Genomic DNA, 15,670 nt, shown 5'->3' on the forward strand with positions numbered 1-15,670 from the left:
AGGGAAAAGGGGGCAGCCTTCGGCTCTCAGGTGCCAATGATGGGTCTCCATTACTCCTAGAAAAGGAGAAATCCATTCCTGTCCTGGCACCTTTTCCCAGGGAGGAATCTTTATCGGTCTGGAATTCTGGAATGAGAAACGACAATTTCCCGGACCCTCACGTAGCACGCATGGTCGAGCTTTGCGCCCAGGGAAAAGGAGGCAACCTCTGGCTCTCAGATGCCAATGACGGGGCCCCATTAACACTAGAAATGGAACAATCGCTTTCTGTCCTGGGAGCCTCTTCCCTGTGAGGAGTCTTCATCCGTCTGGAATTCAGGGCTGACAAACGGCACTTTCCTGGACAAGAAAGTGGTACGCGCCGTTGATGTTTGCACCCACGGAAAAGGTGGCAGCCTTGAACTCTGAGGTGCCAATGATGGGGCACCATTGACCCTAGAAAAGGACAATTCGATTTCTGACCTGGCACCTTTTCCCTGGGAGGTGTCTTCGTCCGTCTGAAATTCTGGGCTGAAAAATGGCACTTCCCCGGACCCGGAAGTGACACGCTGTAAAATCCTTGCAGACGCAGCTGGAGGAACAAAAAACTACTGTTAATATCCTCCAAGAAGAAATAAGGAATGAAAAAGCCACCACTAGAGTACTCAGAGAAGAGTTATATGCAAGAATAATGAAAGAAGGGAAAAAAGAAACAGAGCTGGAGTCATCTAAAGAAATATACCCCATCTCTGACCTAAAACCTTTGCGTGACCAAGTTGAAAAGCAGGCTATTGCCCTGCGACCCCTGATTAAAACTGAATATACATATGAGGGGTCAGATGATGACACACCCCAAATAACTACAAAAGAAATTCCTTATACAGCAACTGAATTGGCTAAGTTAAGAAAGGAATACAGCAGAACCCCTAAAGAATCTGAAACTGAGTATGTTTGGAGAGTCTCTCTCACGGGAGGTGATCAAATTTTGTTATCAGAAAAAGAAGCTGAGGGATTTTGGGGAGCTGGAGTTTTTCTGACCACAGGAGATAACCGTGCTCCATGGTCTATAACTCAAAGGGCAGCCTATTGGGCTGGGGGGCTCAGCCCCCTAGAGAGGGGAGATCCTCTCGCAATAGTGGGAAATATTAATCAAATTGTGGAGAGTGTTCAAAAGGCAGCTTGTTTACAAATGATGCATGACAGAGAATTAACACCAAGACGTGAATCTCCTATGATGCTGCCGGTAAACCCTGAAAGAATGATCCCTCTCATCCGAGGCCTGCCTGAATCTTTGAAACCCATAGGCATACAGCTAAAGGGACAAATAGAAAGTCTCACCAAAGAAGAAAGGGCTGCAGCCACTTTAGAAGCTGCTTTAAGCCCTGGCGCTTACCGCAAAGAAAATAAAAATAAAATCTGGACCTGGGGGGAAGTAGCACAAGAGTTAATTAATTATGGAAGAAAATATGGTCCAGTACCTTCAGTTACTACTGATTCTAAATCAATTCGGCAAACAGAATGCAAAACAACTATTCCTCCAGTAAAACTCCGAAAAGTAACATTTTCTCCTGGGCAGGGGGCACCCACAAATACGGGGACTCACAGGGAAAAACGGAATACCCTGTGGATTGCAGGCTTGCAAAAGGGAATCCCTAAATCCCTAATGGATGGCCAACCCACAGATAAATTAGAAATATTAATTCAAGAGTGGCCAGCAAAAGGGGTATCCCTTAAAGCTGCTACCGCCCCTCCCCTGGAGGAACTAAAAATAGAAGAAGTGACGGGAAACTCCTCGCTTCATCCTCAATAAGTGAGCCGGGGGGTGAAGGTTGGATTTACATTAGAAGGCTTACCAAAAATTCTAAAGGTGACTTGCTAATAACCTGTCCTATTGGTCCTCGTAAAACTCCTGTCACTTTTCTAGTAGATACTGGTGCTCAAGTATCTGCTTTGAAACTTGAAGATGCATCTGCTTGTGGAATCACTCCCTCACGTAAAGGAATGTTTGTTGCAGACGCTTTTGGAAACATACAACCCCAGATAACAGCAAAGGTAAGATGCTGGTTACCAGGGGAGGAGAAAGCAGTTGAAACAATCATGATTTTAGGTAAATTTCCTACCAATTTATTGGGGTTAGACCTCCTTAAAGGAAAGTCTTGGACTGATGAAGAAGGAAACATATGGGCTTTTGGAAAAGAAATCTCACATCTCTGTTTACTACAATCTGCCCCTGCTCTTCCTCCCTCCCTGATAACCAATGTCAAACCTTACCCTTTACCCTTAGGAGCCAGACAAGGTATCACTCCAGTTATTACAGATTTAAAAGAAAAGGGAATAGTGGTCGCAACACATTCTCCTTACAATTCACCTATTTGGCCCGTCCGTAAACCAAATGGTAACTGGAGACTGACAGTAGATTACCGACGACTGAATGCAAATACAGGACCTCTCACTGCAGCAGTCCCAAATCTAGCTGAGTTAATAGCTACCATCCAAGAACAAGCCCATAAAATTATGGCCACTATTGACATAAAAGACATGTTTTTTATGGTTCCCCTACAGGAGCAGGATCAAGAACGCTTTGCTTTTACATGGGAGGGTCAGCAATACACTTTTACCCGACTCCCACAAGGATTCAAACACTCACCCACTCTAGCACATCATGCACTAGCACAAGAACTGTCACTTATTCCTCCTGCACCAGGAGTAAAAGTGTACCAATTCATTGATGATATTTTAGTGGAAGGAGATGAGATTACATCTGTGCAAACAACTCAAACAAACATTATCAAGCACCTTGAGTCTCTGGACTTACATATCCCTCCTGAAAAAGTACAAACTCCTGCACAAGAAGTAAAATTCCTAGGAATTTGGTGGAAAGGAGGAATGGTTTGTATTCCCCCAGATACACTCACCTGCCTAAACCAACTTAAAACACCAGAAAACAAAAAAGATTTACAGCATGCTTTAGGCCTGCTAATTTTTTGGAGAAAACACATTCCTGATTTTTCAATAATTGCACGGCCTTTATATGATTTGCTGAGGAAAAAGGCAAAGTGGGAATGGACTCCCCTTCATGATGAAGCCTTGCAACTCCTAATTTTTGAGGCCAACACATACCACTCACTGGGTCCCATACACCCTAGTGATCCAGTACAAATTGAGTGGGGATTTGCAAGTTCTGGACTGTCCATACACTTATGGCAAAGGACCTGATGGTCCCACCAGGCCTATAGGATTTTATTCCCACAGCTTTAAAGATGCTGAAAAACGATATTCTACCTGGGAAAAAGGCTTGTTTGTGGTGAGTACTGCTTTCCGTGAAACAGAAAAAATTGTTCATCAGCAAGCCCTAATTCTAAGGGGACCTTTTAAGGTCATTAAGCCTGTTTTGGCAGGAACCCCACCTCCTGACGGGGTGGCCCAGCGAGCTACGGTTCGGAAATGGTATGCTCAAATTGAACATTATTGCACCATTTTTCAGGTAACAGAAGGAGCTCGAAAAAAATCTTCCCTTACAGGATGAAGTAACTTTAAATAGCACTGCTGACTCTCTACCTTCTGTGATCCAAGTAGCACCCCCATATTCAGAGCAATTGCAGCATGTGTGGTTTACGGATGCCTCAGCTAAGAGGGAAGGTAAAGTTTGGAAATACCGTGCTGCAGCTTTAGAAGTAAACACTGGAAACAAAATAATAACAGAAGGAGAAGGCAGTGCACAGGTAGGAGAATTAGTAGCAGTTTGGAGTGTATTTAACCATGAAGCTGAAACCTCTGATTCTGTGTATGTTTACACAGATTCTTTTGCTGTGTTCAAAGGGTGTACTGAGTGGCTCCCCTTCTGGGACAAAAATGACTGGGAAGTGAATAGAGTCCCTGTTTGGCAGAAAGAAAAGTGGCAAGAAATTCTTGCTATAGCAAAGAAAGGGAATTTTTTAGTCGGGTGGGTAGCCTCTCACCAGGAAAATAAAACTCCAGCTAGCCACTGGAACAACAATATAGATGAACTAGCCAAACTATCCCCAGTAAGTGTGAAAGCTTCTGCTGAGAACTGGGATAGACTGTTAGAGTGGTTGCATTTAAAGCGACAGCACACAGGAGCACAAGACCTTTACAGAGAAGCAGGAAGCAGGGGATGGCCGGTCACCCTAACCCTAACCCTAACCCTAACCCTAACCCTAACCCTAACCCTAACCCTAACCCTAACCCTAACCCAAATGGATCATACAAATTGGAATAGCAATTGTCATTGGAATTGTATTCTTAATTATTGGCATTGGCCTAGTTAAATGCATGATCAATCGTTTGCTTATTTCATTCTCTCCCTCTGTCCGCTATATTCATATTACCACCACTGAGGAAAGCTACATTGATGTGCCGAAGAACAATGTCGAATCAACGGGATGGAATATGTAGCGGGTAAACAAGTCAAAAATATGTTTCTCCATTGTTTTCTGCCTCTCAATACATTCTGCTAACATTGCCATGTCAGCTTTAGTGGAAAAGCTTTCTCAAGGAAATACTTCCTGCCAGAAAATCCTGCTTTTGTGATCAGTTTCCCACATCTGGACCTGACTACGTGCCAAAAAACATGTGTAGAGATTAAGAAAGCATTATAAAAACCTGAAGATGAATTCAGAAGTTAGAGGAACAAGAGACAAGGAGAAACTAGGAAGCCTCGCCTAGTCTTCTTCGGATCTCTCCTCTCAGCTCATCTTACCTTTCTTCCAACACCACCAGCTGTCATCTGCCTCGAAGGAGAGACTGCTTGTCAGCCTGTAGAGAGGGCATCGGCCTAAAAACGAGACTGCCTGCCAGCTTGACTAGTCTGTGACTGTCTGTGGAGGTATATCCTTTCTCTGAATTTTTCTCTTACAGGCTAAAATAAAGCACCCTCTTTTGCAGCTACTCCAGAAGCCGGTCCGGTCGTGAGGGGAAATAACTGCATTTTGCATTTCAAAGACTCACAATCCTCTTGCAGCCAAGAGATAACATCGTGACAGAAACAGAGAGAACATCAGCATCTCCCCCCCCTTCCTCTCAGTTACATCGATGAGGCACTCAAGTAGTTTTTCATGGTGGTATCTTTTCTCTGCTTCTATAAATAATCTTAAGCATTTTTCCTAACTTTTCTTATTTTTCCTCTTTTCCTTTCGCATCTCTCTCGCAATCAATTAATAAAAATCAGTTTTTGGTATTTACAGATAACTTGTTTGAGTTTTAATTTTGCTCAAGAGAATGATTCGAACTTGTAGTTCAATCTGCATAAAAACTTAAGCAGATCTGAACGTCACACACGCGCCGTCGACATTTGCACCCGGGCAAAAAGTGGCAGCCTTGGGCTTTCAGGTGCCAATGATGGGGCCCCGTTAACACTAGAAAAATAACACTTGCTTTCTGTCCTGGCACCTTTTCCCAGGGAGGAATCTTCGTCCGTCTGGAAATCTGGGTTCAAAAATGGCACTGCCCCAAACCCGCACGTGGCAGGCACCATCTGGCTTCCCGCCCAGGGAAAAGGGGGCAGCCTTGGGCTCTCAGGTGCCAATGATGGGGCCCCATTACCCCTACAAAAGACACAATGGCTTTCTGTCCTGGCACCTTTTCCCAGGGAGGAATCTTCATCGGTTTGGAATTCTGGTCTGAGAATCGGCAGTTTCCTGGACCCGCAAGTGGAACGCACCATCGAGCTTTACGTCCAGGGAAAAGGTGGCAGTCTTGGGCTCTCAGGTGCCAATGATGGGGCCCCATTACCTTTACAAAAAGCACAATGGCTTTCTGTCCTGGCACCTTTTCCCTGGGAGGAGTCTTCATTGGTCTGGAATTCTGGGCTGTAAAATGGCACTTTCTGGGACCAGCACGTGGCAAGCACTGTCGAGCTTTGCGCCCAGGGAAAAGGAGGCAACCTCTGGCTCTCAGATGCCAATGACAGGCCCCCATTAACACTAGAAATGGAACAATCGCTTTCTGTCCTGGGAGCCTTTTCCCTGGGAGGAGTCGTCATCCGTCTGGAATCCTGGGCTGAACAAAGGTCTTTCTCTGACCTGCACGTGGCAGGCACCATCGAGCTTTGCACCCAGGGAAAAGGTGGCAGCCTTGGGCTCTCAGGTGCCAATGATGGGGCCCCGCTAACACTAGATAAATAACACTTGCTTTCTGTCCTGGCACCTTTTCCCTGGGAGGAATTTTCGTCCGTCTGGAATTCTGGGCTGAAAAACGGCACTTCCCCGGACCTGCAAGTGGAACGCACCGTCGAGCTTTGTGCCCAGGCAAAAGGTGGCAGCCTTGGGCTCTAGGGTGCCAATGACGGGCCCCATTACCCCTAGAAAAGGAACAATCGTTCCCTGTCCTGGCACCTTTTCCCTGGGAGGAATCTTCATTGGTCTGGAATTCTGGGCTGAAAACGGCTCTTTCCCTTACCCGCATGCGGCACGCACCGTCGAGCTTTGCGCCCAGGGAAAAGGTGGCAGCCCTGGGCTCTCAGCTGCCAATTTTGGGGCCCCATTAACCCAAGACAAGGCACAATCGCTTTCTGTCCTGGCACCTTTTCCCAGGGAGAAATCTTCGCTGGCCTGGAATTCTGGGATGAGAAACGGCACATTCCCGGACTTGCAAGTGGCACGCACCGTCGACATTTGCGCCCAGGGAAAAGGTGGCAGCCTTGGGCTCTCAGGTGCCAAAGATGTGGTCCCATTACCCCTAGAAAAGGCACAATGGCTTTCTGTCCTGACACTTTTTCCCAGAGAGGAATCGACTTCCGTCTGGAATTCTGGGTTCAAAAATGGCACTGGCCCAAACCCGCACAGGGTACACACCGTCGAGCTTTGCGCCCAGGGAAAAGGGGGCAGCCTTGGGCTCTCAGGTGCCAATGATGGTGCCCCATTACCCCTACAAAAGGCACAATGGCTTTCTCTCCTTGCACCCTTTCCCAGGGAGGAATCTTCATCGGTTTGGAATTCTGGTCTGAGAATCGGCACTTTCCTGGACCCGCAAGTGGAAAGCACCATCGAGCTTTGCGTCCAGGGAAAAGGTGACAGTCTTGGGCTCTCAGGTGCCAATGATGGGGCCCCATTACCTTTACAAAAAACACAATGGCTTTCTGTCCTGGCACCTTTTCCCTGGGAGGAGTCTTCATTGGTCTGGAATTCTGGGCTGTAAAATGGCACTTTCTGGGACCAGCACGCGCACGCACTGTCGTGCTTTACGCCCAGGGAAAAGGAGGCAACCTCTGGCTCTCAGATGCCAATGACGGGCCCCCATTAACACTAGAAATGGAACAATCGCTTTCTGTCGTGGGAGCCCTTTCCCTGGGAGGAGTCTTCATCTGTCTGGAATTCTGGGCTGAACAAAGGTCTTTCTCTGACCTACAAGTGGTAGGCACCATCTAGCTTTGTGCCCAGGGAAAAGGTGGCAGCCTTGGGCTCTCAGGTGCCAATGATGGGTCCCCGTTAACACTAGATAAATAACAATCGCATTCTGTCCTGGCACCTTTTCCCTGGGAGGAATTTTCGTCCGTCTGGAATTCTGGGCTGAAAAACGGCACTTCCCCAGACCTGCAAGTGGAACGCACCGTCGAGCTTTGCGCCCAGGCAAAAGGTGGTAGCCTTGGGCTCTCAGGTGCCAATGATGGGCCCCATTACCCCTAGAAAAAGAATAATCGTTTCCTGTCCTGGCACCTTTTCCCTGGGAGGAATCTTCATTGGTCTGGAATTCTGGGCTGAAAACGGCTCTTTCCCTTACCCACATGCGGCACGCACCGTCGAGCTTTGCGCCCAGGGAAAAGGTGGCAACCCTGGGTTCTCAGCTGCCAATTTTGGGGCCCCATTAACCCTAGAAAAGGCACAATCGCTTTCTGTCCTGGCACCTTTTCCCAGGGAGAAATCTTCGCTGGCCTGGAATTCTGGGATGAGAAATGGCACATTCCCGGACTTGCAAGTGGCACGCGCCGTCGACATTTGCGCCCAGGGAAAAGGTGGCAGCCTTGGGCTCTCAGGTGCCAAAGATGAGGCCCCATTACCCCTAGAAAAAGCACAATGGCTTTCTGTCCTGACACCTTTTCCTAGAGAGGAATCGACTTCCATCTGGAATTCTGGGCTGAAAAACGTCCCTTTCCCGGACCCGCACAGGCTATGCACCGTCGAGCTTTGCACCCAGGGAAAAGGGGGCAGCCTTGGGCTTTCAGGTGCCAATGATGGGGCCCAATTAGCATTACAAAATACACAATGGCTTTGTCTCCTGGTACCTTTTCCCTCTGAGGAATCTTCATAGGTCTGGAATTCTGGGATGAAAAATGGCACTTTCCCGGACCTGCACGTGGAACGCTCCGTCGAGCTTTGCGCCCAGGGAAAAGGTGGCAGCCTTGGGCTCCCAGGTATCAATTTTGGGGCCCCATTAACCCTAGAAAAGGCACAATTGCTTTCTGCCCTGGCACCTTTTCCCTGGGAGAAATCTTCATCGGCCTCGAATTCTGGGATGAGAAACAGCACTTTCCTGGACTCGCAAGTGGCACGCACCATCAGGCTTTGCGCTCAGGGCAAAGGTTGCAGCCTTCGGCTCTCAGGTGTCAGTGATGGAGCCCCATTAACCCTAGAAAAGGAACAATCGCTTTCTGTCCTGACACCTTTTCCCAAGGAGGAATCTTCATCGGTCTGGAATTCTGGAATGAGAAACGGCAATTTCCCGGACCCTCACGTAGCACGCATGGTCGAGCTTTGCGCCCAGGGTATAGGAGGCAACCTTGGGCTCTCAGGTGCAAGTGATGGGGGCCGCTTAACCCTAGAAATGGAACAATCGCTTTCTGCCCTGGGAGCCTCTTCCCTGTGAGGAGTCTTTATCCGTCTGGAATTCAGGGCTGAAAAACGGCACTTTCCCGGACAAGAAAGTGGTATGTGCCGTTTATGTTTGCGCCCACGGAAAAGGTGGCAGCCTTGAACTCTCAGGTGCCAATGATGGGGCACCATTGACCCTAGAAAAGGACAATTCGATTTCTGACCTAGCACCTTTTCCCTGGGAGGTGTCTTCATTGGTCTGGAATTCTGGGCTGAAAAATGGCACTTCCCCGGACCCGCAAGTGGCACGTGCCGTCGCCATTTGCACCCAGGGAAAAGGTTGCAGCCTTGGGCTCTCAGGTGCCAATGATGGGGCCCCGTTAACACTAGAAAAATAACACTTGTTTTCTCTCCTGGCACCTTTTCCCAGGGAGGAATCTTCATCCGCCTGGAAATCTGGGTTCAGAAATGGCACTGCCCCAAACCCGCACAAGGTACACACCGTCGAGCTGTGCGCCCAGGGAAAAGGGGGCAGCCTTGGGCTCTCAGCTGCCAATGACGGGGTCCCATTACCCCTACAAAAGGAACAATGGCTTTCTGTCCTGGCACTTTTTCCAGGGAGGAATCTTCATCGGTTTGGAATTCTGGTCTGAGGATCGGCACTTTCCTGGACCCGCAAGTGGAACGCACCATCGAGCTTTGCATCCAGGGAAAAGGTGGCAGTCTTGGGCTCTCAGGTGTCAATGATGGGGCCCCATTACCTTTACAAAAAGCACAATGGCTTTCTGTCCTAACACCTTTTCCCTGGGAGGACTCTTCATTGGTCTGGAATTCTGGGCTGCAAAATGGCACTTTCTAGGACCAGCACGCGCACGCACTGTCGTGCTTTACGCCCAGGGAAAAGGAGGCAACCTCTGGCTCTCAGATGCCAATGACAGGCCCCCATTAACACTAGAAATGGAACAATTGCTTTCTGTCGTGGGAGCCCTTTCCCTGGGAAGAGTCGTCATCCGTCTGGAATCCTGGGCTGAACAAAGGTCTTTCTCTGACCTGCACGTGGCAGGCACCATCTAGCTTTGCGCCCAGGGAAAAGGTGGCAGCCTTGGGCTCTCAGGTGCCAATGACTGGGCCCCATTAACACTAGAAAACTAACACTTGCTTTCTGTCCTGGCACCTTTTCCCAGGGAGGAATCTTTGTCCGCCTGGAAATTTGGGTTCAAAAATGGCACTGCCCCATACCCGCAAAAGGTACACTCCGTCGAGCTTTGTGCCCAGGAAAAGGGGGCAGCCTTGGGCTCTCAGGTGCCAATGATGGGGCCCCATTACCCCTACAAAAGGAACAATGCCTTTCTGTCCTGGCACCTTTTCCCAGGGAGGAATCTTCATCGGTTTGCAATTCTAGTCTTAGAATCGGCACTTTCCTGGACCCGCAAGTGGAACGCACCATCGAGCTTTGCGTCCAGGGAAAAGGTGGCAGTCTTGGGCTCTCAGGTGCCAATGATGGGGCCCCATTACCTTTACAAAAAGCACAATGGCTTTCTGTCCTGGCACCTTTTCCCTGGGAGGAGTCTTCATTGGTCTGGAATTCTGGGCTGTAAAATGGAACTTTCTGGGACCAGCACGTGGCAAGCACTGTCGAGCTTTAGGCCCAGGGAAAAGGAGGCAACCTCTGGCTCTCAGATGCCAATGACGGGCCCTCATTAAAACTAGAAATGGAACAATCGCTTTCTCTCCTGGGAGCCTTTTCCCTGGGAGGAGTCATCATTCGTCTGGAATCCTGGGCTGAACAAAGGTCTTTCTCTGACCTACATGTGGCAGGCACCATCTAGCTTTGTGCCCAGGGAAAAGGTGGCAGCCTTGGTCTCTCAGGTGCCAATGATGGGGCCCCGCTAACACTAGAAAAATAACACTTGCTTTCTGTCCTGGCACCTTTTCCCTGGGAGGAATTTTCGTCCGTCTGGAATTTTGGGCTGAAAAACGGCACTTCCCCGGACCTGCAAGTGGAACGCACCGTCGAGCTTTGTGCCCAGGCAAAAGGTGGCAGCCTTGGGCTCTAGGGTGCCAATGACGGGCCCCATTACCCCTAGAAAAGGAACAATCGTTTCCTGTCCTGGCACCTTTTCCCTGGGAGGAATCTTCATTGGTCTGGAATTCTGGGCTGAAAACGGCTCTTTCCCTTACCCGCATGCGGCACGCACCGTCGAGCTTTGCGCCCAGGGAAAAGGTGGCAGCCCTGGGCTCTCAGCTGCCAATTTTGGGGCCCCATTAACCCTAGAAAAGGCACAATCGCTTTCTGTCCTGGCACCTTTTCCCAGGGAGAAATCTTCGCTGGCCTTGAATTCTGGGATGAGAAACGGCACATTCCCGGACTTGCAAGTGGTACGCACCGTCGACATTTGCGCCCAGGGAAAAGGTGGCAGCCTTGAGCTCTCAGGTGCCAAAGATGTGGTCCCATTACCCCTAGAAAAGGCACAATGGCTTTCTGTCCTGACACTTTTTCCCAGAGAGGAATCGACTTCCGTCTGGAATTCTGGGTTCAAAAATGGCACTGGCCCAAACCCGCACAGGGTACACACCGTCTAGCTTTGCGCCCAGGGAAAAGGGGGCAGCCTTGGGCTCTCAGGTGCCAATGATGGTGCCCCATTACCCCTACAAAAGGCACAATGGCTTTCTCTCCTGGCACCTTTTCCCTCTGAGGAATCTTCATCGGTTTGGAATTCTGGTCTGAGAATCGGCACTTTCCTGGACCCGCAAGTGGAAAGCACCATCGAGCTTTGCGTCCAGGGAAAAGGTGACAGTCTTGGGCTCTCAGGTGCCAATGATGGGGCCCCATTAACACTAGATAAATAACAATCGCTTTCTGTCCTGGCACCTTTTCCCTGGGAGGAATTTTCGTCCGTCTGGAATTCTGGGCTGAAAAACGGCACTTCCCCGGACCTGCAAGTTGAACGCACCGTCGAGCTTTGCGCCCAGGCAAAAGGTGGCAGCCTTGGGCTCTCAGGTGCCAATGATGGGCCCCATTACCCCTAGAAAAAGAATAATCGTTTCCTGTCCTGGCACCTATTCCGTGGGAGGAATCTTCATTGGTCTGGAATTCTGGGCTGAAAACGGCTCTTTCCCTTACCGGCATGCGGCACGCACCGTCGAGCTTTGCGCCCAGGGAAAAGGTGGCAGCCCTGGGCTCTCAGCTGCCAATTTTGGGGCCCCATTAACCCTAGAAAAGGCACAATGGCTTTCTGTCCTGGCACCTTTTCCCAGGGAGAAATCTTCGCTGGCCTGGAATTCTGGGATGAGAAACGGCACATTCCCGGACTTGCAAGTGGCACGCGCCGTCGACATTTGCGCCCAGGGAAAAGGTGGCAGCCTTGGGCTCTCAGGTGCCAAAGATGAGGCCCCATTACCCCTAGAAAAGGCACAATGGCTTTCTGTCCTGACACCTTTTCCTAGAGAGGAATCGACTTCCGTCTGGAATTCTGGGCTGAAAAACGTCCCTTTCCCGGACCCGCACAGGGTATGCACCGTCGAGCTTTGCACCCAGGGAAAAGGTGGCAGCCTTGGGCTCTCAGATGCCAATGATGGGGCCCAATTAGCATTACAAAATACAGAATGGCTTTGTCTCCTGGTACCTTTTCCCTCTGAGGAATCTTCATAGGTCTGGAATTCTGGGCTGAAAAATGGCACTTTTCCAGACCCGCACGTGGAACGCTCCATCGAGCTTTGCGCCCACAGAAAAAGTGGCAGCCTTGGGCTCTCAGGTGTCAATTTTGGAGCCCCATTAACCCTAGAAAACGGACAATTGCTTTCTGCCCTGGCACCTTTTCCCTGGGAGAAATCTTCATCGGCCTGGAATTCTGGGATGAGAAACAGCACATTCCTGGACCCGCAAGTGGCAGGCACCATCGAGCTTTGCACTCAGTGAAAAGGTTGCAGCCTTCGCCTCTCAGGTGTCAATGATGGAGCCCCATTAACCCTAGAAAAGGAACAATCGCTTTCTGTCCTGACACCTTTTCCCAGGGAGGAATCATCATCGGTCTGGAAGTCTGGAATGAGAAACGGCAATTTCCCGGACCCTCACGTAGCACGTATGGTCGAGCTTTGCGCCCAGGGTATAGGAGGCAACCTTGGGCTCTCAGGTGCCAATGATGGGGCCCGATTAACCCTAGAAATGGAACAATCACTTTCTGTCCTGGGAGCCTCTTCCCTGTGAGGTGTCTTCATCCGTCTGGAATTCAGGGCTGAAAAATGGCACTTTCCCGGACAAGAAAGTGGTACGCGCCGTTGATGTTTGCGCCCACGGAAAAGGTGGCAGCCTTGAACTCTGAGGTGCCAATGATGGGGCACCATTGACCCTAGAAAAGGACAATTCGATTTCTGACCTGGCACCTTTTCCCTGGGAGGTGTCTTCGTCCGTCTGGAATTCTGGGCTGAAAAAAGGCATTTCCCCGGACCCGCAAGTGGCACGCGCCATCGCCATTTGCGCCCAGGCAAAAGGTGGCAGCCTTGGGCTCTCAGGTGCCAATGATGGGGCCCCGTTAACACTAGAAAAATAACACTTGCTTTCTGTCCTGGCACCTTTTCCCAGGGAGGAATCTTCGTCCGTTTGGAAATCTGGGTTCAAAAATGGCACTGGCTCAAACCCGCAAAAGGTACACACCGTCGAGCTTTGCGCCCAGGGAAAAGGGGGCAGCCTTGGGCTCTCAGGGACCAAAGATGGTGCCCCATTACCCCTACAAAAGGCACAATGGCTTTCTGTCCTGGCACCTTTTCCCAGGGAGGAATCTTCATCGGTTTGGAATTCTGGTCCGAGAATCGGCACATTCCTGGACCCGCAAGTGGAACGCACCATCGAGCTTTGCGTCCAGGGAAAAGGTGGAAGTCTTGGGCTCTCAGGTGCCAATGATGGGGCCCCATTACCTTTACAAAAAACACAATGGCTTTCTGTCCTGGCACCTTTTCCCTGGGAGGAGTCTTCATTGGTCTGGAATTCTGGGCTGTAAAATGGCACTTTCTGGGACCAGCACGCGGCACGCACTGTCGTGCTTTGCGCCCAGGGAAAAGAAGGCAACCTCTGGCTCTCAGATGCCAATGACGGGCCCCCATTAACACTAGAAATGGAACAATCGCTTTCTGTCCTGGGAGCCCTTTCCCTGGGAGGAGTCGTCATCTGTCTGGAATCCTGGGCTGAACAAAGCACTTTCTCTGACCTGCACGTGGCAGGCACCATCTAGCTTTGCGCCCAGGGAAAAGGTGGCAGCCTTGGGCTCTCAGGTGCCAATGATGGGGCCACGTTAACACTAGAAAAATAACACTTGCTTTCTGTCCTGGCACCTTTTCCCAGGGAGGAATCTTTGTCCGTCTGGAAATCTGGGTTCAAAAATGGCACTGCGCCAAACCTGCACAAGGTACACACCGTTGAGCTTTGTGCCCAGGGAAAAGGGGGCAGCCTTGGGCTCTCAGGTGCCAATGATGGGGCCCCATTACCCCTACAAAAGGCACAATGGCTTTCTGTCCTGGCACCTTTTCCCAGGGAGGAATCTTCATCGGTTTGCAATTCTGGTCTGAGAATTGGCACTTTCCTGGACCCAGAAGTGGAACGCACCATCGAGCTTTACGTCCAGGGAAAAGGTGGCAGCCTTGGGCTCTCAGGTTTCATTTTTGGGGCCCCATTAACCCTAGAAAAGGCACAATTGTTTCCGTCCTGGCAAATTTTCCCTGGGAGAAATCTTCATCGGCCTCGAATTCTGGGATGAGAAACAGCACATTCCTGGACCCGCAAGTGGCACGCACCGTCGAGCTTTGCGCTCAGGGAAAAGGTTGCAGCCTTCGGCTCTCAGGTGCCAATGATGGGTCCCCATTACTCCTAGAAAAGGAGAAATCCATGCCTGTCCTGGCACCTTTTCCCAGGGAGGAATCTTCATCGATCTGGAATTCTGGAATGAGAAACGGCAATTTCCCGGACCCTCACGTAGCACGCATGGTCGAGCTTTGCGCCCAGGGTATAGGAGGCAACCTTGGGCTCTCAGGTGCCAATGATGGGGCCCGATTAACCCTAGAAATGGAACAATCGCTTTCTGTCCTGGGAGCCTCTTCTCTGTGAGGAGTCTTCATCCGTCTGGAATTCAGGGCTGACAAATGGCACTTTCCCGGACAAGAAAGTGGTACGCGCCGTTGATGTTTGCGCCCACGGAAAAGGTGGCAGCCTTGAACTCTGAGGTGCCAATGATGGGGCACCATTGACCCTAGAAAAGGACAATTCGATTTCTGACCTGGCACCTTTTCCCTGGCAGGTGTCTTTGTCCGTCGGGAATTCTGGGCTGAAAAATGGCACTTCCCCGGACCCGCAAGTGGCACGCGCCGTCGACATTTGCGCCCAGGCAAAAGGTGGCAGCCTTGGGCTCTCAGGTGGCAATGATGGGGCCCCATTAACACTAGAAAAATAACACTTGCTTTCTGTCTTGGCACCTTTTCCCAGGGAGGAATCTTCGTCCGCCTGGAAATCTGGGTTCAAAAATGGCACTGGCCCAAACCCGCACAAGGTACACACCGTCGAGCTTTGCGCCCAGGGAAAAGGGGGCAGCCTTGGGCTCTCAGCTGCCAATGATGGTGCCCCATTACCCCTACAAAAGGCAGAATGGCTTTCTGTCCTGGCACCTTTTCCCAGGGAGGAATCTTCATCGGTTTGGAATTCTGGTCTGAGAATCGGCACTTTCCTGGACCCGCAAGTGGAACGCACCATCGGGCTTTGCGTCCAGGGAAAAGGTGGCAGTCTTGGGCTCTCAGGTGCCAATGATGGGGCCCCATTACCTTTACAAAAAGCACAATGGCTTTCATTGTGAATGTATATTCATTCTGGTGTGCCTGTCCTGGTTTGGGTTGTTACCTCTGGGGTCTCATTAAAAATAGCACCCAGACTGTGGGGAAAACAG

The 15,670-nt window shown here is 50.3% G+C and overlaps 1 protein-coding gene across 1 annotated transcript; it reads left to right on the forward strand.

The window, feature by feature from the left end:
- Positions 1–670: 670 nt before the first annotated feature.
- Positions 671–1,789, forward strand: LOC139684193 (uncharacterized). The gene has a single exon (XM_071579796.1). It carries the CDS (start codon positions 671–673, stop codon positions 1,787–1,789), a length of 1,119 nt encoding a protein of 372 aa, XP_071435897.1.
- The last annotated feature ends 13,881 nt before the right edge of the window (positions 1,790–15,670 follow it).

This window comes from Pithys albifrons, chromosome 36, assembly GCF_047495875.1.
Source record: "Pithys albifrons albifrons isolate INPA30051 chromosome 36, PitAlb_v1, whole genome shotgun sequence".
NCBI lineage: Eukaryota > Metazoa > Chordata > Aves > Passeriformes > Thamnophilidae > Pithys > Pithys albifrons.

What these genes read in the sequence shown, in the direction of transcription:
- LOC139684193 (XM_071579796.1), top strand. Translation starts at nt 671, where the DNA reads ATGAAAGAAGGGAAAAAAGAAACAGAGCTGGAGTCATCTAAAGAAATA.